The following is a 23,178-nucleotide window of genomic DNA, read 5'->3' on the forward strand; positions in this document are numbered from 1 at the left end:
CTGGAACTGTTTCTTCATATATTTCCATGTATCCCGCTCTCCACCCCCAAGTTCCCCACTTCAACCGGGGCAGATTCCAGGGGAGATCAGCCCTCATGTTTCTCCTCTTTCAGACAACAATGTGCAGTGCCTAATGCCTGTGCCATTTTTCCTTTTTACCAAGCGCCAAGGGGCGGATTCATCAAGGAAAATGCATTAGTCTGAGACAGCAGTAAACAGCTTGCATCAATGCTGCAGCATTTCCTTGCTAGTAGTGGGAGTTGAGAGTGGGAGTTAGGCGTTCCTGATGGACTGTGGTACACCAGGTGCTTGTGTAAGTGGTGTTCAACACCAGAGAAATGCTCTTGTCCAAGACAGGAGAGAAATGTGGGACTTAAGACCAGTGCAGCTAACTCAAAGACATGTAAAAACAGACTGGGCTGGAGGTAGATAACTGCTCAGGAGGTCAGAATGAAAGGTGCCAAAAATACAGCCACCAGTTATCCTTCTGCCATATTTCCTAAACCCTCCGGAGAAAAGGAAGTCTTTCTGTGGCTCAGAGGTGTGAAATAGTAGTCAGGAAATCTGGAAGCTACAGCAACAGCAGACATTGGGTTCATCTCAGGCACAAGCAGCAAGATCCTTAATTTGTTACTAGGGATCCAGTGCCTCCTCCTTACCCCACTGAAGTCACTGGCAAATCTTCCATTGATTTGCTCAGCAGCAGCAGGCTCCACATTCACATTTTGCAACAAATTGTTCCCTGGGGATATTGCTTGCGTCCTCTATTGCCCTCCCTTCATTCCTCCTCCTGAGCCATCCATGTTTACCCTGGCCCTACTTCTTCAAGACACTGTTTTGTGCCAGGACATGCCTCTTGCTTTGATTGACCTTGGAGTCACTGAAAGGAGGCTGGTTAGCAGGGTTGCCTAGGCTGTGCCTCTCAACTCTCATGAGTGCAGAGATGCCAGGGTCCAGATTCTGTTTGATGATTTCATTTGATAGCTAATTAATGCCCTCCCCTTGTTTCCATGGCAACCCCATGCTTTGTGCTTAGCCTTGATCCAAATGGGCATTCTGTACACTTCCACTTTCTTAGCATCAGCATATTAATTGGACGTGCTGGCATTATTTACTTGCTGCCACACTGAGCTGGTAACATTGTAATTGCATTGCGGGGGGGAAGGAAATTGCAGAGTAAGTTCAGGGCTCCCCTCCCCTGGTATGGGCGCAGTGGACCCCAGAGAGCTCTTGTCACCCCCATCTTCCATTATTAGAGGCAAGGGGTGTCCGTAACAAAGGCCCATCAAGCTTATTCCCAACAATGCTTTGCCATTTGGAAGAGATACTTTTTCTTGTGTTTTTATGTGCTATTTTCCAGTCATATCATTATTCTAATTCCTAATTTAAACCAAGGAAAGACAAAGCCAGAGGGTCTGTCTTTTGATGGACACTGACACACATCACTGCATTAGCTGAAGGCAAGGGACTAGGTATGGCCTGAAAGCTTATTCCATGATTCCCTGCTGTAAATGGACAGGTAGTTGGGTTTGGGCTAATATCAGTGTCTCAGTCATTTGGTCAACTAGTGCTTTAAGTACGTCAAAGAAGGAAAACTATAGTCCTTTCTGGTCTTAAACTTTATAAAACTCTGATGTTAGGTGCTTTAAGTTTTGGGAACCATGTGAACTTTCTCTAATTCTTCTCCATTAGTCACCTTCAGCTTTGTAACATAATGACCCTTCTTTGGCCAAAGAGTGGGTGCTGAACATAAATATCACTAAAGCCTATCAATATTGCCATGAATAAAGATTCACATCCCTCTAGAGAGGAGATGGAAGCCTCTATATCTTTCCCAGCCTGCAAAACAAAGACCCGCAGTCTGGGTGAATACAATTTTCCACCCCTCATATTCAGAACCAGGCTGCTACAGGTCCTTCATGGAGGCGATGAAATTGAACTGTGAAAGCAGAATGCAAACTGCTGCACACAGTATGTGCACATATCCCATTCACAGCATGACATCTTTGCTGCATAAAATGCATCTGCTGGTTTCTTTCCCAGTTGCACTTGGAGAACAGAACATGGTACAGGCCATGTTTATTTGTCTTTTCTTTTGGGGAGTCTGACATTCAGTTTGAGCCCAGCATCTCAGCTAGACGCCAGATAGTTGCATTCTTTTTTCCCCCTGAAGGACAAAATAATTGATCCACAACATTTTGTCTTCATATCATGATGCAATGATATCCTGTTGTGTTGCAACATCATCACACATTGACACTACATGAAGACTCCACATCACCGTGTTGATGTGACATTGCATATTGATGCTACGTCACAATATCATGAACTCCTGAAATAAATTTCAGACACAAGGAGGGTGTCTATACTAAACCTTTAACCCTCAGATTTCCCACTTTTGCTTTCTATGTGGGAAAGAAAATCTTCTCCAGTGATAGTGACTGCTGGAATGGGAGTGAACTTCAGCCACTGGCATTTTAACCCATCTGCTGTCGAAAGCAACTTGGGTCATTTCTTGGCGACAGTTGGTTAAAATTCTGGTGGTTATTTGTGCCTTGTCTAAGCTAAAAGTCCCCCTGTTACTGTCACCAGCTGAAGTCTAATGTAACTAAAGCCACTGAGTTTAACTATCCCATTAAGTCAAAGGGAGACACATGAACGTAGTTAGTTAGATAAATGGGTCCTGTCCTGCAAACACAGGGCAGAACTTAGAAAATGCATCTGCTGATGACCCATAGGATTTATGGTTGGATGGCAATTCCTTTTGCTGCTGGTGACTAGAACTGGACAAATAATTCGTAAGAAATTATTCATCTGATGAATTCCATTCCTTTTTTTTGCATTAGCAAATTCACTGTTTCAGATTATTCACCAAATAATTACAGTGAATGCATAATGCATTTCTGTCTATTTGTTCAAGAATAAAGTCTGATATTTTAAAAAATATTAATATTGTCAGTAGCAATAGTAGCAAGTTTAAATGTCAGCTCTTTTGGTCAGTTGGGTATTTTACATGGCGTAAGTCTGGTCCCTGAATGGATGGATTTAACTCTTAGAAAAACGGTTTCCCCTATGAATACTCATAGCTACAAATTTGAAATTTACTTCCCATGAATATTCTCCAGTTTTAGCTTAAAACTAACTGTTTCCATGCATATTCCTGCCAGGGAATTTGCTTGCTGGAATGTTTACAGAAAGCCAACACAGAAGGGTCACAAATGCAAATAGCCCCCCAGGGCCAACAGCGGGGTTTGAACTTGAACTGTCAGCTTTACAACCAAGAGCCTCTAGCACTTGAACTTAAAAAGGATACACCCATTAAACAGTAACAGACCCAGAAACCTCTTATGTGGGCCAGCCACAAGAGGTGGACAAAAAGACCTCAAAGTCAGTTACACAAATACAAAATGGATTTGCTTAAACATTGGAATGGACAGATGGCCAAGGAAAAAAAGAATTGCAATATTCACCCATCTCCACCAATGACACGAGCACTTCCCTTCACTTTGACTGATATTTGTGACTTTCATGGTAGATCTGATGCATACACTTCTGAATGTGGAAGGCGCTTTGCTCTCTCCTGAAATCAGTTCAGTATAGCCTGGCTATACCCTCCCTAATTTATTCATGGATTTCTCTTAGTAAGCGTATGCCTTTAAAGGTATCTAATTCTTTCCTCTCACTGTTGATACACAGTAGAGGTGGGCCTGAATCAGTCTTCCACTGAAATCTGAGTCTAAATCCAGATTTAATTGCCCCAGTTGACTACTGTCAAAAAAAGAACAGCACAATACTTTTGGCTCCATAGGCATAGTTTAAAAAAAAAATAAATCTAAGGAATTTAGGTGCCTAAGTCTCAGCATTTAAACCCCAGGCTCTACAATAGCCTAGGTCTCTACAATGGCCAAACCAAAAACTTGGATCCAAACAGCTTAAGAATTCAACAATCAGATCCAAGCTTGATCAAATCAGATCTGAATTTAGTGGTTTGGTTCAGGTTTCTCTCTGGTGACTAGTCCCAGCTTGTGGCCAGGGTAATGCTTCTTCTCTGAAAGCAGGCAGGCTAAAGAATTGTATTTCTTGTTAGGCTCTACACTTTGTCCTTAGCAGCTCTTTACTAAGTCCCAAACAAACTGAAATAAAGAGAAACACAGCCCACATATTGTCTTTGAGGGGGTTACCCTAAAGCTGGGCTGAGCAGGTAATGATACACTCTGTGATAATTTAAAAAATCCAACAAAAAAATGTATCCATAGCATAAAACCTTTTGCAGGTTAATTACATTTTTGACCATTGGACCAAATTTCTTCTTGTTCTGTGGTTACAAATTTGGGGAAAGTTGGCCAATTGTTTTCAGTGTTGTTAATTTTGTGGCCATTTTGATGACATTTTGCAACAACGATTTTTTTTTTTCTTTTCCTTTGAGGCAAAGAGGCTTTTATTTCAGGAGAACCCTGGGTTTCGTTTATGGTGAAAATGGCAAAAACAACTTTTTCCCCCCTCAAAAAATAAAGTGAATACACTTCCATGTATCTGGCTTTTCTTAAGGTGACAAAAGCTTTGTACTGTTCCTGTCTAAGACCTGGATTTTTCCAAAGTGACTAGTGATTTTGGGTTGCTTCAGTTGATTGGGTCTCCTTGGAGAAGGTAAAACTCATAGGTCCAAAACCTCAACTACAGCAACTAACTGGTCATAGCTCTATTGCAGACAGTAGAGTTTGGAGTTAACGGGGGAACTTTAGCCAATGAACCATACCAGCTTGCACTAGCTGAGCATCTGTCCAATAGAGTTTTTGGTCACACAAGGAACTTCACTTTGAGAAATTGCTGAGCACCTACCTAAAAAGTCTCTTAAATTAGGCACCTAAAAATTGAAACATCCCAAATGGGAACTTTCTTTGGGAAAAGTAATCCTTCACACCTTCTTCTCTGTGCTTCTTACAGACAAAGCAAAAATATGACTCTCAAAGGACTGCCATCACCTCCTTACCAGTGACAAAACTCATCACAGGATGGGTGAATAATTGAACATAAAGCTGGCATAAATCTCAACAGAAGAAATAGTTTTTATCTTTGACCATTTACTCCCACTAGGAATAATGGCAGTTCTTTTACATTTACATATAATTCTTTTTTGTTTTCTTTGTCTTGGCACCTGCATAGCAGAAATCTTTACAGTTCATTACAGAAATTTGTCCCCCTCTGCTCCTCCTTTTTATATCTTTTTGCCGCACCTGAGGCCTAACAAGCAACACCCTTAAGGTCAAGAGAGAGTTAGGTGTGACCCTTTTATGACGGATTATAGAAATAACAAACATGCCTGACAGTTTTATACAGCTGCTAGAACGGGTTTAGTTTCCAACAAATGAAGAATTTCCGGTTTTTTTTTTTCCTCTTTTTTTGTATATTAATTACACGTTACAAATTTTGTTTTTCTTTCCCTTTCTTTTTTCTTCTTTTCCTTTCTTTCATTTTTTCTTTCTTTCCTTCCTTTAATTTTTCTTCCTTTCTTTTTTTCCATTTTTTTTTTTTGTACAGCAAAAGGATCAGTCTTTGATGTGTCCGCTGAAAAGTCCGGGTTAGCAGAGTTTGGCTGTCATCTGGTCCGACTGTTTGAGGATCTCGGTGTTGTAGAGATCCAGCGCATGGTTCACACGGATGATCTCGCTGTTGGTCAGTTTCAGGCGGTGTTTGAGCATACAGGAGAACAGATCCAGCTGCGGCTTCCCTGGTGCCACGGGAGGCGCCAGTCTATTGATTCGGTCCCGAATATCCAGCAGCAAGAGCATGACGGAGGAGGAGGAATAGAACTGCCCACCTTGCGTGTACGACTGGTTGACCTGCTGTACGGCACTGCGCAGCAAGTCAGCGTTAAAGCGCAAGCTGTAGCCGTACACCTGCACATCTGAGATCTTGATGTAGAACTGACGCTTGGTGGGGTCCGAGAGGTCCACAGGCCCTTGGCCGGTCTCATTGCGCAGCAGGGAGGGCAGCCGAGTCCGGCTGCGTAGGTAGATGTGGACAGTCTCGAAAAAGGTTTTCCACCGGTTGCCCAGGAGCAAGGTCCAGTTGTAGCACTGGCTGTTCTGGAGGCGGATTTTCTCCCAGCGTGGGTAGCCATACTCCCCAAAGGGCATGTTCCAGCCCTCTGAGTGACTCCCACTGAAGGGGTTGACATAGACAAAGAACATAGGGTCCAGGCTGCTGTTGCGCATTTGGCAGATGCGCATGGAGATGCCGATCACCATGTGGATGAAGTCCATCCGGTTCTTGTTGCTCTTCAAGGTGAGGGACATGCGCTTGCGCCACCTGGGGTCGAAGAAGGTGTCCAGGCGGATCTCGTTGCTGATAAAGGTGGTGTGCACGTACAGCCGGGAATCCATTTTCTGCAGCAGATACTTCAGCTCCAGATCCTGGAAGTCCAAGTCTGTCTCAAAGCTGATGAACTGCTCGCTGCGCTCCGAGTCCACATTCTGCGGCTCACAGCGACCCCTGTAAAGCTTATAGCCCTTGTTGCATGAACCACAGAGGGAGATGTTGGCTAGGCTGCACATGGCGCAGCTGTTGTTGCCCCCGATGATGCAGGGAATGGGGCGCTGACACAGGCTGGTGCCCCCATGGCATACGCAGCTCCGTTGGCTCTCCAGGAAGGTCCCCCAGAACCCATTCTCATTGCAATAGAGCAAGGACTGGACGCGGGAGAGCCAATCCTGTATCGTCCTGCAAATAGGAAAAGAAAGGCTTTAGCACCAAGCATAGAGACAGGCTCTTAGTTACAGGGGAAGCTGGAGGTCAGTTTGTTATTGCTCAGATATTCTTAGGCGTGTGTGAAGTTTGCCGAACCAGCCTGCTCTTACGCTCAGCATTTGGTTCATCCTATTCCAGCCCCCTGCCAGAGTTTTAGAGTCACTGCTCCCTCCTTCACTGCAGAGGAAATGCCCTGCTTGGAAGCAACCATGGGGTATGCACCGTCTCTCACTTCACTCCTTTGCACTCTTCACATCATGCAAAGGAAACACTGGCTTACACACCCTTTGGCTAGGAGTGGCATGAGCTCGAAGGGGTAAGTCTCTACTGAGAGTAGAGTTGGCAAAACCAAAGCAGGGGATTGCAAAGCGAGGTTACACAGGCCATTCCCACCTAGCAAGTGGTCCCTTGATGTTCATTACCAGCTGTTGCAGGTTATAACAACTCCTAGGCTGGGACCGAGCACTGAATTTGGGAATCCTCACCAGCTCCATGAGAGCTTCTCTTTAAAAATACTTAGCCTAGGATGTAATGAACTGAAACCCCCAGGAACCATGATCAGCTGACAGCACGTGGGTCAGTCAAGGCTGAAAGAACATGGAGGCTTGGGTATGTGATCCTTCTGGAATAAACTGCTGCTTCTTGTTATAGGAGTACTCCTTTTAAGTGACTGCTGCTATAAACCTCTAACAACACCCTCACCATGCAACTAATTACTAGTACCCACAAGGCAGCCTTCTTTCTGACTATGTTAGATATCTACAACACCCCTCCATACATTTTACCCCTAGTACTCCCCTTAATGGCTAACACTATAAGCCCATAAATACAACACCCTGGCAATGTTACTGGCCACCCCTTCAAACCCCTGTACAGCATTTCTTTTCTAACCAGCCCTCCCCAGAAGTCCTTTTTACAGCCTCCTCTCCCCACCAGCTAATGAATACTTCATTGTTTCCTCTGGGCAAAAACTTCTTGGTAGTGCTGCAGTGAGAGGGCTGGCTAATGACAAATTAGGATTCAGTCCCTGTAGAACAGGAGGAGTGATTATGGACAGAGGCTCTCAGAGCTGGATTAGTGAAATTCATGGCACCTGCATAGCCTGACCTCCGAATAATCATTAAGCTGCGAGTTGTATCAAAGAAGGCATTAAATGAAGAACAGCAAGATGACTAGAGGGAGGGAGCAGAGCAGAGCAGAGTAGAGCAAGGGAGGGAGGGAAATGGAAAAGAAGAAATAAATAAGGAAACTAGGAAAGAAGAGGGAAAAATAGGATGAAGACCTGGAAGGAGGGAGAGGTGAAAGGAAGACATGCAGGGAACAAGAAGTCCTGAGAGAGAGAGAGAGAGAAATAAAACAGCCAAAAGAATGAGAGAGGGAGAGGGAAAGGGGCATGAAAAAGGAAACTGGTGGGGAGGAAAGGAGAAGCCATAGAGCAGAGGGAAGAGAGAAAACAGAAAGAAATGCAGTAAGAAGGACAGAGTGAGAAAAGAAAGTTGAATGAACAGGGAAACAGGGAGGGCTGGGAAGTGTGAAGGGATCATTAGCACATTCCTCACTGGGTCTGGAGCTGCCCCGTTCACAGTGAAGTGGAGGACTCCTGCAACTGGAAAGGGCCCAGAAAGGCCAGGGAGGTTGGGAACCAAGCACCAACTTCCACAAGTATCAGTTGCAGACGTAGACAGCGACAGCTCTGCCTGGGCCCTAGGAACAGTGCACAGGACACCTCCTGGTTAATAGGACAGCTTTGCTCTGCAGGGGAGGGACAGGGAGGAGGAGGCAGCACAGGTTTACTGCAAAACAGGTTGCTGAAGGCAACAAGGAGTTTCAGAATGATTCCCCTGAGATCTAATTCACCTTCTGCTTGTGGGTGAATCTCAGCTCTGCTCTGCTGCAGTGAAGGTATTTCCTCTCCAGCTGGAGCCCTGTGACTCCTGCCCAGAAAGCAAGACACTGAGGTAGGAAAGAAGTCAGCTTGCTGAAGTGCAGAAAACACTATGCTCCCTGACCATCACATAGAGGGGTCACCTTCCTCTAAGGGGAAGCACAACTCAATGCTCCTGCTGTTCACAGGAATCTAAATATAAAGCTGCAGGATTATGAACAGGTGCATGGGGGAGGGGGGAGAAAGGAACTCCCATCTGTCAAACCAGTTCTTGCCTGCATGGGTGAAAGGATCACTGGTGAAGCACAAGGCTTCCTAAAGTTTCTTCTCCCCATGCCGAGACTCGGTGACAACAATGTGGAATCACAGCTTGCCGCAAATATAACAGCGTTTGTCTCTTAAAGAGATGTTCCGAGCTTCCACCTACACTGTAATTTTCACCATGACAAATATAGCAGGAAGGAAGGGTGGGCTGTAGGGATGAGGCATAGGGTTGGGAGTTGAGAGGCTTGGGTTCAATGCCTGCCCCTGTCATATAATCTGTCTCAGTTCCCTGTGTGTACAGAGAGATATTCTTTCCTTAGCTTGCTCTGAGGCTACATGTTTTTGGGACAGGAATTGGTGCCCATTAAGTACCGAAGTAAGAAGATGGTGTGCTTTTGGCCTCAGCACTGAACTGTAGTAGTCATGTCCCTGTGCGGTGCTACAGCTCCGCAAGACCTAAGGATAGGACAATCAAAGGAAAGAGGGTACTCCACAGGTTTAACATTGAGGCCAGTACATCTTGGGACAGGACAGCAGGAGCTTAGTGAGGGTTGCGGGCATCCCTATGGATTCATGGCTATGGAGTCTCATTGGTAATTGTCTGACAGCAGGTTTGTGCTAGCTGGGCTGGCACAAAAGGATCACAGGGCAGCCATCGACATATTGCCAGGGAATTCTCACCTCTAAGGGGGGGACTCGGTGTCAGACACGCAGCTGGCCTCTGCAGCTCTGTACTCCCTTTTGCAGGAGTCCCTAAAGCAGGACAGGACCAGGCTGTAGCTGGAGTGATCTCATACCTAGTGATTCTGTACCCTTGTGATGGTGCCAGGTGACTCCCTTCTGATGCTACACGAGTCTCGCATGCAAGGAGGGAAAAATCTGACCTGTCACGATTTAAGGGTCGCACTCATTTCTGGAGACCTTTGTGCTTTGGTTGCAGGAACCATACGCACAACACCCTCCACGTCCTTCGCAACTGTTATTGCCTCCTGTCTTTACTCCTTTGATCTTGCTGGGTCCTCCTTAATATTGCTATGCAGTTGTTAGCAACATTAATAGCACTAATAATAATAAGAGGGTGGAATGATTCTAGCACGTATGTGTGGCTGAAAGAATAACCTTTGCATGCTTCATGCTCTAGAAAAACAAATAAAACCATTTTTCCTTTGCTTCGACCCCACCTTGGGAGAAGAAGCAGCCTTCTTTAAATGCTATTTGTTTGGGGCCCTCATTCCCACTAGAGGTGACTGAAGCTATCCACAGGGAACCGCTAAGGACCATGTGGTTCACTCTTGATCCACCTGAGACCTATTACTATTATTATGTTCTCTTCTGATCTGCTCTAAGGGAGGGCAGTGGAATGACCCTTGCTGTGACAGCCCCCTCAGCCCTACAGAGTAGGCAGAAATGTGCCCATTGGGAGAAGAAGCTAAAAGCAGTCTCTTACAAAGTCATAAAAGTGCAAGTAGCTGAATGAATTTGATCTGAGCATTAAAAGGAGAATGTTAACACGGGGAGAGGAATAAGAGGCTAAGGCTGAGTTCTGGTGACTCCCCAGCTCTAGCCTTTGCCACCAACAGACTACAAAAGTGCCGCTTGGGCTGCTAATACATGAACATCCAAGAGGAATTGAGAGGGTGAAAGTATATATGTCAGCCCATGAACCATCCTCTGCAAGTGAATGCTGTTTATGCAGCAGGCATAGGCTCATACAGGTGAGGTGTGCTGCAAATTTGACTGGGTAGCTAAGAGTGCAGATGCGGGTACACCTGGGTGCAATATGAGCTCATATACACGCATACTAGTATGAGTAGATTACATGCAACATGCACACACACATGCATGCAAACTGCACATAGATGTAAATAGCCATGCACAATCTCTGATGTAAATCGTGGGTACCTAGATGCAAAGACGCCTTAACAACTATCATCTGCATAGTCCTGAATATCAGGGAGGAGTTTCAGCCTGGCATAAGCAACTAGAACTCTACTCATTTTTTTACATCAGGGCTGAATTTAGCTTCTGATGCGCATTCATGCATAAAATGATTTCCTGTGTATGCAAATATATTTGCATGCTATTGTCCTGATTCTCTGCTCCTTTAGACTGAGTTGATACTGAGAGCATGCCATTGATTTCAGGAGATTTAGAGCAGTAGAGAGCTGGTGGAGCTGAGTGCAGAATTGGGCCCTCTATGTCTAGTTTCAAGCTTGCTTCAACCAGTATAAATGAGGAATAACTACACTGAAGTCAGTGGAGTTAGGCTACTTTTACACACCCTACGTGGGTGTGTGAAATGGCAGGGGGTGGATGTTTGTTACATGTGACCGTGCACATTACAAAAGCAAATCTACATGGGCATTTGTGTAGGCTGCCAATATCTCATTCTGGGGGGAGGGGGGGAAACATTTATAGCTGCCATACACAGAAGGTAAACAGAAATAAGCCAGTTTAGCAAGGGCTGACATGCTAAAATATACAGCAATTTAACAAAATGGAAATTATGCCATGTCTTAGTCTAGGCCAGATGCTTGTTGGATCCTAGAGATGCAGAACTGCTCTTTCCCCCCCCTACTCTTTCCTTGGATATCTCAACACCCAGGAGGCAGTGAAGAAGAGGAAAGGCGTCTCAGCTGAGATCTGGAAACCAGTAATTTTCCTGCTCCCCAAATCAGCATTTTCAAGTGAAAATGGGCAGAGAGAAGAGGATGGTACACTGTATTCCATGCCTCAGCACTCTCCAGAGATGCAACCAGGACAGAAAAAAAACAACACCTGCCATCTGCTCATGGTGGCAATACATTAAATCAGAAAAATAAGAAGCGAAGCCCAGGGCAGAGCTAGGACCAAGCGACAGATTTGACAGAAAGCAAAGTGGGAGATGATGGAGGGAGGGAGGGAAAAAGATGTAAAAGCAGAAGGAACAGAGAAAGACAACATAACATTTCAAAGCAAGTAGCAGAGTTAATGTATAGTTCTTGGAGGAGTGTTTCCCAGCTACAAAAATCACCCCCACCCCAAAACTTCATTGTGGCTTTTGAAGGATGTACATCATTGCAAAAGTTACGTTCCATTGTGCCTGGTGCCCCTGCCAGTCAAAACTCAAAAGTAGTTGAAAGGGAACTATAAAAGAAAAGGAGCCTATGTCTTCAAAGGTCACTGCCAAGCAATTTTATTCTCTACTATTTCGGTTTGATATTCCAAGCTAAAAAGAAAGCAGGTGACATCCTGCTGTGATTAAAAGGCAGGGTTAAATTTCAGTGGTTTGTTGTGGCTGCTTGTTAGATTAAAACAAGTCTCTGCAACAGGATAAATCAGAGTAGGTCGGGACTGTGCAACAAAGCAGATTTTTGTCCAGAATGGATCAGATTTGATAAAAAAAAAAAAAAAAAGTTTCTCAGGTCCAGGGAGAAATTTGTGGTGAAAACAAGAGAACAAGCTCAGAGCAGCCGGTACCTTGAAGGGTAGGGCCCTCATCAGCGCACCAGAACAGCCAGACTCATGTCTCGGCTCTGAATGAGGCAGTGCATTAACTGAGAGAGGCCTTTGACAGGAGAATAATTCTTCTCTCTCCTTGATTTGCAATCATTCAGATGTATTAGCCTCCTGAATTCATGATCATTTTGCAAGGCAGGTTGAGGTAAAATTGAAGGACCCACACTTTGATGTGGGTAGTAAGTGATTAGGTTACCAATTTTCTTTCAAATCTCTCTAAAAAGGGAAGACGTTAACATTTTTTTTTTCGTTTTGTTTTGCAAAACATCCCCTCCTTTTTTCAAACGGCTCGAACTGCTATGATGTTTCAAAGCCTTAGGTTTTTCAGTCTCGCGAGGTGACAAATGTACTGTTTTATTTTCATTTGTAAGAATTGTGAAATGTATTCTTAACTGATGCCAATGAGGCTAGAATAGCTGTTCTTCTATGTGTGTTGTTTATTCATTGATTTAAATTTGAACACCAAGTGAGGGTCTGGAGACGTAGGTTAAAATTTTAGAAGCCATAAATAACTAAGTTCATTTCAGCAACAATAATTAAAGAGTCAGTTCTTTTTAAATCTACCAACTTGACTATGTCGATGTATTTTTAAGCACCAGCAACTCACTGCTGATCTTTAAAAAATCCTTCTTTCTTGGTTACTGCTAAAGGTGATGTAGTATCATTCTAATTATAAAAATCTCTACCCTCCCTTTCTCTCGGACCCATTACCTCTCCTTTTAACTGGAGGGCAATGAATAACAATCCCATTTCTCTCTTTTAGGTTACTACTGAATATAGAATGTACTATTTATTCTACGCTTTTGTATCTAAGAGAGACTTGCTCTCAATATAACCTCTGCATCCTTTCAAGGCCTGTGGCATGCACGATAAGCATCTGCCTTTCTATAATATATACAATTAGGAAATTAGACTATGTCCTAGCCCCAGTGAAAAGATAGTTGAAATAAATACCTCTCTCTCTGTATCTGTCTACTGAGCCAGTCCCCCTTCTTGCTACAAATGTAGAATGACAAATAAGAGTGGAAATGATAATATGCCTGGTGGTGTTGACTTAAACAAATCAGGCACATCAGTCAGTTAAAAACCCAGCTGCCAGCATCCATTTCATTCTCCTTCACCCAGATTTTATAGTGCTTGTTGGAGGCTCCCTTTCTGCCTGGCTGGCTTTTTAAAACAGAAGCAAACTGCTAAAGACATATTTATCTAAAAGCTTTGCAACGGCATGCTTGGCTGGATATCTGCTAGGTGCTGCTTGCTTTGTTGTTGTTGTTGTTTTGTGCTTCGAAATCATATGTGTATGTGTTTGTCACTGGGGGATCAGTCAGGATTTTTAAGAACAACTTAGCCAAGTGGCTATGTGAGCCAACTTCTAAATGCTCTCCCGAATAAAAAAACAAACAAACAAAAACCCAACAAATTAAATTTGAACCAAGTGGATATTTCCCTTGTCCTTCATACCCCCACTGGGATTTTGTCTACCTACACAAAAACGCTCTATAAATTAAAGAGACCTTGAGGAGCAGGAAGCATTACGTCAGCCATGTATGGCTAACTGAAAACTCATAATGCTCATTGCCCTATGGATCAGAAGATAACGAGAGCCTCTAAGTTAGCCAATTAATTCTCTCCCAAAGTAGAACATTCTGCTGATCAAGCTGGCGAAGGAAATCAGTTCCTCTACAAATGCTAACTTGGCCCTGCTGCTTCCAGCGAGGCTGAGAAGAGGAGGAGCTTGGCTCATTATTTCCAAGGTTCCTGAGTCACTCCTCAATCTCAGACAAGTGCTGGGATATAGCAAAAAAAAAAAAATGTTGTTCATTAAATCCACAGAGACCAAACTCCAAAAACGGGTGGAAGCAGATCTAAATCCTGCCATGTAGAAGCCAGCGAGAAGTCACTATATAATGTCAACAGCTGCTTTAGCCGTAATGGGAAACCACTTATTCACTAACTCTGCGAATGCCGCTTTCCCTCTGCCTCCTTTATAGCTGTATCACTAGGGTCCTATTTGCTCCAGGCCCACAGTATCTCTCCATTTTTCTCTGACCTTTGTAAAAGAAAGAGACAACATATCTCTCATAATGCTTCTCAAAGAGGCACAGGACCATTCTGAGCACAGGAGGTGGGGATTCAAGTACCTTTCTCTAGGCAGCTGGTGGTTAGGGTTGTGCCGGCACCGGACACTGAGGCCAAAGAGTTTGCGGGCAGTGCGCTGGATCTTCTGACGCTGCGCCTCCAAGGAGCTCTGGAGGAGCTTGTATCGGTTCTGAAGATCCCAGTCGTTACCCCAGTGCTGGTGGATGCTCCCGATGGTCAGGAAATGGTTGTTAGGTAGCCTTTTCATGAAGGATTTAAACTCATCTGTAAATGCACAACACATGGAAAGATTCTCACTGTCCTGAAACTTAAGTGTGCCACACTAGTGGGATAGAGAAGCAATAAGGATTGTGGTGCAGTCGGTTATTAATGACCAGCTAAGGGAAGCTGGCGGTTGTTAATCCTGAGTTTTGTCATTACCCCCTCCTCCCTTGCTTGTTTATGCTACTGTATGGGGAAATTAAAACCAAAGCATATGAGGACTGAGGTGTTATCCTTTAATTATACACAGGGCATAAACAAAATAATCTAGAAAATTTGAAAATAATTTAGAAAATATTTTTTTTCTAACCCAAAAAAAAGGCACGTGAGGAATGTCAGTTGTTGTTTTGTTTCCTTTTATTTAAGACTGCAGGGGAAACGGGCAGAAATCACGTTATTTCCCAAAATAGGGCATTTGGTTTCTATCAAGTTCTATTTGCAACCTTATGATCCTGCTAAAAGGAAAGGCTACACTTGAGTTACAAAGGAGAGGTATCCCAAAAGGGAAAAGTCTGGGAGCTGTTTCCATTGAAAACAGCAGTAAGTTCAAAATTGGAAATTTTCATGAAAAAAGTTACTGATTTGAAATCTTCCATTTTTGCCCCATAAAAATCACCAGGCTGGAAAATGAAAAGATAGTCACTTTCCCCTCATTCTTGTTTTATTTTCCCTACAAATGCTTTCTCCTTTTTCATTCTTCTTTTTTAGTTGAAAAGGAACAACAACAACAACAACAACAAAACTAGGGGAAAACAGAAAAAGTACCAAAATAATTAAAAATAAACATTTAATAAATTTTAAATTGTCATGGAAAGTTTCAAAATATTGCCTACCGTTTCACAAAATAGTGCATACCATTCAATTAGCTCTGGTTCATTTCTAACTCCTTAGCAGAGAAAATCTGTGTATTAGCCATCCAGATAGATGGATGGATAGATAGGCGTTCTGTGCTCATAACTAGGGAATCTGAGCACCTAATAAAAACATAATTATCGTCACCACGCTATAAAGGCCCACAGGACATCTGGTTTTCTCTGTCCTCCCAAAGGCAGCTGGGAGATTTTTTTTTTTTTTTTTTTAATCATCTTGAATCATCTCTCAGGTTTCAACTCAATTTATAATGTCGCTTAAAGCCCTCCGTCCCTCCTTCCCAAAAATGATTCTCTCCTGTTCCCTGGCCCTCTGAATCTATCATCGCGTATAATTGCTTTTGTTGACCATGCTGATTATTCCTAGTACCTTTTAGCAATAAAAGCCCTGTGTTTGCTTCCCGCCCCTTATAAATCAATTTCCTCCAAAGCCTGTTTGTGCAAAAGAACAAGCGCTTTTTTTCTTTGATGATGAATGTGCCACAATTTCGTAGAGACGACGGGGTGAAATTTCAGTGCAACATATGCATTTGGATACCAATAGTGTAACCTTGGGCATAAACCCAGCCAGCAAAATAACAGCTGCATGGTGTTAGTTCCAAAACCCATGGTGGCACTTCAAGAAAAACAGTTTCTTAGTTTATCTATACGACAATAGCATTTATAGGCTGCAGTTGAAATTAGGGTCCCATTGTGCTTTGGCATTATAACCTAAGACTCTTATATCCTAGAGAGCTTAAACACTAAGCAGTGAGGCTGGATAGATTTTTTTTTTTTTGTGATATAGAACATGATGAAATTGCTTTGACTATATCTCTTCGAACATACTAGAGTTTCCCTTCTTGCTGTGACATCCAACATGTCATGCGAGTCTAAAAATTGTGGATCATTATAGTAGATGTAGTCTGGTTGGGGTGTCCAGCCCATGGAAGACAATGCCTGATGTACCGAGGTACCTCAATGACCATTTCAGTGAGACATTCTGGGAGTGCTTTCAAGTACACATTTTTATTTTTGCAGATATTTATTTATTTGTTTGTTTCTTTGGGGGCATTTGATATCCCATAAAAAAGTTTAAAATGTCCATCAGGAAGCAGACACTAATGCAAAAAATTTACATTTAATTCAAAATTCAATTTTCCAGCCAAAACCAGTTCTGATGCGATACATTTGCTGAGCCCTACAAAAGGGCAAGGCAGAAATAGGCAGTGTTATTAAACCAGCTTTCCAGACAGGGAAGTAAACATGAGAGATTAAAGTACAGATCCAGAGCAGGGGCAAATCATTGTAGAATCAATGACTGTAAAAGAAGTAGCCCCAAATGATACTAGTTCATAATCTGCTCTGATGTCATTTTCTGAAGGTCACACACAAGTCTGGCAGACCAAGACCTGAACTTAAATCTTTTGAGTCATGATCAAATGCCTCAAGTCAGTCTAAACACAGGGCCACTCTCTCATCTGCTTTTCACCCAGAAGAACTCTATAGAGTAACAATGAAATTTCCCATAATGCCCTCTTCCATGTAGGAAAACTGAATGAATACTGAAATAATCAGGAGACAGCATTATTATTATTATTATTATTATTATTATTATTATTATTAAAATAAAGAAGTAAAATGTGAATGATAGCTATAGCATCTTTCACTTCAAAGGTACTTTATGTGACAAATTGATTATTGAGAGAAATTGATTATTATGTAAGACATGTAAATACAATTTACACACAGGGCTCACTTTATCTACTATGGAGATGCATCCTCCCCTAGCGTTGGATGTAGCAGCATCTTATCTGTTCACTGCCACATAACAGCATATGCTGAAGAAACTACAAGGGAGTTTTAGGGAGACAGATTATAATTACCTGGGAATGGGGGGATTAGTCTATCGTCATATCCCGGGTAATACTGGGAAATACTGCATGGGAACTTTAAGAGCAAGAGTGGTTAGGATATGAGAGTATGCCTCTGCTTTGCACCACTGTCCAGTAGGAGTTATTCCATCTAGGTCATGGGTAGGTTCTCAGGAAATGTAACGGACGCATTTCCATTGACTATATTGAGATGCATCAGCTAAGGATATGGCTCGGTGGAGTGGCACAGGTTGAAAACCAGTGTGAAAGCAGAAACACTCATGGCAGCACTGAATACCATTTCCATGCACTGAAATAAAGGGCAATTCTCTGTAGATCACTAGGGCTAAGCACAGACAGTCAAAAAAGCCCAAGGCTGAATTGACTTGGTCTTGGCAGGTAAGTCTAAGCTGTGTAGATTGAACCGATAAGCAAGTGAACAGACATTCACTTTTGATTCCAGAAATGCAGCCACACGCCTGCAGTGGCCCAGGCTAGAAGCCAGGGGTGCTACAGCATGCCTCCGTGCTTGACTGGAGTAGACAGCATGGGCCAAGGCTAGCCCACCCACCCCGTGAGGGGAGCAGGGGGTTTGCAGGGTGGTGCAAAACATCCTGGGACGCTGGGGGACTGTGAGTTAATTTGAATCTGGAGGGGATCTGGGACAGAAATTCAATAAAGTGATTTAACCTAAACCAATTAAGTGTGATATTACATCTGTCTAGGTTTATCTTAAACTGGTTTCAGCCATTTTGAAAGTGGTTTATGGGGCAGTGAGCATGTATTGTGTTACAGATTTGAATTGGTTTCCAATCACTTATACTGTTGTATGTGTAATTTCTGTCCCTAGCCCACAGGGACACTGCAGCACCTACACTTACCCCACAAGGAGTCAGGGGCCTATGAACCAATGAGCAATAAAAGACCAGTTTGAAAATACATTGCAAAGGCCTCCCAGCAGAATTTCCTGTAAGTGTGTCTAAGGCCACACTGTTTCCCCATTGGACAAAGGCCTGAACAGAAAACTTTTCTTTTAAAGACCAAAATTGTGCAAAAAATCATTAATTTTAAAACCACAGCAAAACTGGCAAAATGTCAAACGTGTCTCAGCTTTCCTTTGGGTGCATATATTTCCACAGAGCTCCAATAAAAAACCCAAAACAAACCTGATAAGACAGCCCCTTCCTAACTACTTATATTCCCATGTCAGAGGCAAATACAATTTAGCCACAAGCACTACACAGTGCATGTAGCAGGGGACTGGCTAGTACTGTCATTCATGATTTCTACTGCAGAAATGCCTTGTCCAGGCAAGGATTTTTCTTTTAAAAAAATCATCCTTAAACCCATCAGACACAGGTACTCGGAGGATGGAACATTGGCTTTTTGACAAAACAGCCTTTTTTTGTACAAAATATCTGCTTTCCATGGGCATTTTTCATTGTCCACACACACATGCACAGAAAAACAAAAGCATTTGTTTGCCAAAAATTCCTCCCCTCTCACTAAAATAAAAAACTGGGGGGGGAGGAGAAGAGAAACATTTCTGCGGAAAAGAAACCCATTTTTTCCAAGCTGTTCTTACCATTATCACTAGGTTTCCATATATATATATATGCCATATTTATAGCTAGAACAGAGCCTTTTTGCCTAGTTACCTGAATTCTCCAGATCTTTATAGGCTTCAGTCCAGGACTTGGCCATGTTTGCCAGTGTGTACTCCATGATCTGAATGTCGGTGATGGGACAGTTGCATTGTGGGAATTCTTCAGCACACTGGCAGCTACACTGGCTGTTCCGACACACGTACTCTCCCTCTCCATTGCACATGATGTAACTCAGTGCAGACTGGACAAATTTCTCCTGTAAATACTGAGGGAAAATGATCTGGAGACCTGGCAGGGAGACAAGAGGAGGGAACGTGAAAATAAGCAGTTTGGGTTGCTGTTCTTTTTTTAAAACTTGTTTCATTAACAGCTTGGGAAAGTGACACAAAGGAATTAAGTGCTGTTATCAGATTTCTTCCTTAACTGTGATGAGCAAGGAATTTGGGGTGCGAGTTTTATGCCTCAGGTGCGGCACAGCCGACGAGCTGAGATTGGATCTCATCTGCTAGCCTTCCGGAGGTTATGGCACAAAACACCATCCCGTGAGACTTAGAAAATACATCAGCATATGAAAAATGAATGGAGATATTAGGTGTGAGTCCCTTAAAATGTACATTGTTGTACTGTCAGGTGCTAGGAATCCATAACCATTACATTAGAAAAGGTGGCCTTTGTCTTCATATTCCTCCACAGCTTGTTTTGCCCCGCACTGGGATGAAGACAGTCTTTGGGCTCCTTATTCCCAGTGTCTCCCACATACGGTGGATTTTTCAGTGACATTACTTGTTCAGATGTAATATTCATTCATCTGTCGTGTTACAGATTTGAATTGGTTTCCAATCACTTATACTGTTGTATGTGTAATTTCATTACAAGTGAGCAAGTAGTTACGTAGGCAGCCTACAAGTACATAAGGGATGTGCATCAGGATCTGGGGGAACGCCTGTTCACCAGAGCACCCCAGAGGATGACAAGATCCAACGGTCACAAACCCCTCCAAGACCATTTTAGGCTGGACATAAGGAAAAACTTTTTTACTGTCCGAACCCCCAAGGCCTGGAATAGACTCCCCTCAGAAGTGGTGCAAGCACCTACTCTGGACATTTTAAAGAAACATTTGGATGCTTATCTTACTGGGGTCCTTTGTCCCTAGCTGACTTCCTGCCCCTTTGGCAGGGGGCTGCACCCAATGATCTTACAAGGTCCCTTCCAGCCCTAATGTCTGTGAAATGTATTAGGCTATTCTAATTTATTTCATAGAAGATTAAATAGCTCGCATACTGGAGAAACACAGGAACTATTCAGGGGAAAAGAGAGAGAGGGAGAGAAAGATTTGCACTGATGCCTAGGAGAGTTATGCACCTAATTCCCACTGAATTTCAACAGGAATGGAGTATGTGATTCCTTTCAGCTCATTTGTAAATCCCCAGTGTATGGTTTATGTGTCAGGTCCTACGAGGGTGCAAACTGGCTTCGTTCCACTGACTAAAATGGAAATATGAAGATATACACCAGAATGAGCCTTCCCACATTGATTGATAGAGAAGCATAAGTGCTGGTGTGGGCATGAGGGCTCGTGTGTGAAGAGGATATGAGCGGCAGGCTAATTGTTGCCCCCATACATGCTGTACATATTTTCCTGCGCTCTCCCGGTGAAGCCCGGGTCTGTGGGCTCCCCGCAGACGGCCCAGGGCCCTTTAGGATTCACAGCTGTTTCCTTGTACCTGATAAGTTCTGCTTGTCAGACTCCGTCAGCTTCTGAAGCGCACGCGGCAGAGAGAACAATAACTACGAGTGAACCTTTTGCAAGAAGCCTGGCCCGATCGCCTTCCTCATAAAAGGCCCAGGGATTTCAGACTGGCAGATAAAGGAGTTTATGGCTTGAACAGCGGCGCTGAACTCCAGTGTAATGAAGGCATGCGGGTCAATTACCCATCTGTTTGTGTTTCTATTGCTCTGAATTACAGTATCCATCGCTGACAGCTCATTGGAGTGGAATGAAAATAAGACAATAATTCACAGGGTGAAACTGTGCAGAAAGGGCAGGAGGGCTGCGATCTCATTCAGGAGTTCAGCCCCCATCTCTGTGATGGGTCATCTGCACTTCAGGCAATAGAAAGGCAGTGGGGGGCTTCCAAGGGCCCACCTCGCTGCTTGTTTTAGAGGATGCCTGTCCTTTCCGCGGCACGCAAAGGAGTTGCTCAGGTATGAGGGTATCGCCAGTGTAGCAGGGGTGCGCTGGACCACCTCTCCTGTCTCCCTTGTGCATGAGGCATGGTCTCTGCTGAACAGTAGGCCCACGGGCTGTGAGCTGCCCGGTTGACTGACCTAGTTCTCCACCAAGCACAGAATGGAGGCAGCTGCCAGGCAGAGAGAATACAGTGCCGTTTACCACTGGCGGGAATATCTGTGACATGCATGAGGATGGATCGCAGGCCAAATTTTCTGCGGCATAGAGCATGCCTAGCCCTCTCAGATTTTCAGATGTGGAGAACCCACAACTCCCAGAAAATTCAGCGTTCCTCATGCACATTTCTCTTCAATAATACAAGTCAGTGTTGATGAGAGCTCCGTAAAACAGCAGGCTAAATAAATACAAGAGATGAGTCCCGCTGATGCTTCTTAAAATGGGTCACAATAAAAATCTCAAGGTGCCTCCTTTCAACTACAAGGATTGCAGGTACTGAGCTTCTTGCAGGCTTTTGCCCTAGGTGACTATCTTAGAGTGACATTTCTTTTTCAAACCTTAATGCGGAGGTAAGGTGAAGACCTCCAGCTGCCAGTTCCCAAGACTTTAAGCTACTTGCCTTGACAATAGAAAGTGAGCTGTTGAGGATTTTGAGACTTAAAAAATACCTAGAAAATAAGCCCGAGGGCCCTGAAGGTTCATAAACGTACTAAGATGATGAGGCGGTAGAAGGCAATGAGCTGGACTCTGCACTTTGCACAAATTTGGTCCGAACAACCAGTGCTAAGGTCCGGGTTCCTTAGAATCAACTTTATCCTTTGCTTTCATCCTACAGCAGTGAACCCTTTTACACCTTTTGAGACTCAAGGCACCTCTTACTCGACTGAAGACACCCCTTGCTTGATGCAAGGCAGTCTTGGAAAATGGCAGCTCTTAGGTTTCACTCATTTTTTTTGACTACAGAAAAATAATAAGAACAAATTTTTGGTTGTAAAGAACTCAGAACACAGCAGGTCAGAGTGTTTTAGACCCCTATGTGAAACCTCTGGGTTTATCTTGTGAATCATATTAGCATGACTAACAGTTTTAATGTGCGGCACCCTGTGACACCCTTAAAAGATGCTTAAGGTATCCCAGGGTGCCTCAGCAACCTGGTTGAGAATCACTGCCTTAGAAAATGGCTAACCATGACACCTGAGAGCCTCTTCAACATTTAAAAATATTTATCTTCCTTTCAGCTCACCAAGTTTTCCGTTCAGCTGGATGGTAATTTACTTGATGTGCTTCCAAGTTGTTGCTACATGATGGTGACTATGTTTCATGTATAACAACACAGGTAACCTAGTTGGACAGGCCTAGCTGTACATATGGAAAACACTCCGATTTGGCATCCTATTTTTGTCACACACAGACACTCACACTCGCACACAGCCTTATGATTGTGTGTTTACACTTGTACATACAGATTCCTGACCATTCATGCACACACCCATGCATGTAAACAAGAACATATGCTGCATGGCCCAACATATTGCAGAAACACATTTCAAACAAACACTCCCTCCTCAGCCAAACCAAAAGCATGCATGCTTATCTATATAAATATGTGTATCCAGACAGATGCTCACATATAGGTCCTAAATCTCACAGGCACCAGGATCCCTCAACAGTAACTCCCTTGTGCTCACTTTCAGACCTCCTCTCATTGGCAGTGCAATATAGAAGGCCTCTAGCCTTGATAATCAAGGTTCTTGATGGTAGACACTCTCTTTTATTTTTCCATTAACACTGAAGTATTTATTTACAAAGGCTCCAATCCAGCATAGTATTTATTCATATATTTAACTTCAGCTACACAAGCAGCCCCATTGACTTCCGCCTATGTATTGTTGTGCTTAAATAAGCA

The 23,178-nt window shown here is 43.5% G+C and overlaps 1 protein-coding gene across 1 annotated transcript in view; it reads right to left on the reverse strand.

The window, feature by feature from the left end:
* Positions 1 to 5,506: 5,506 nt before the first annotated feature.
* BRINP1 (BMP/retinoic acid inducible neural specific 1) overlaps positions 5,507 to 23,178 on the reverse strand; it is a 93,942-nt gene continuing 76,270 nt past the window's right edge. Inside the window, exons 6-8 of the mRNA XM_019540654.1 lie at positions 19,136 to 19,372; positions 14,536 to 14,758; positions 5,507 to 6,720 (exon numbers count right to left, since the gene is read on the reverse strand). Of these exons, the coding sequence (XP_019396199.1) occupies positions 5,580 to 6,720; positions 14,536 to 14,758; positions 19,136 to 19,372 (1,601 nt within the window). The 3' untranslated portion in view covers positions 5,507 to 5,579. The remainder of the gene's footprint in view (positions 6,721 to 14,535; positions 14,759 to 19,135; positions 19,373 to 23,178) is intronic.

The sequence above is a fragment of the Crocodylus porosus genome, unplaced genomic scaffold (genome assembly GCF_001723895.1).
Source record: "Crocodylus porosus isolate Cpor-Errol unplaced genomic scaffold, CroPor_comp1, whole genome shotgun sequence".
NCBI classification, from domain to species: Eukaryota; Metazoa; Chordata; order Crocodylia; family Crocodylidae; genus Crocodylus; species Crocodylus porosus.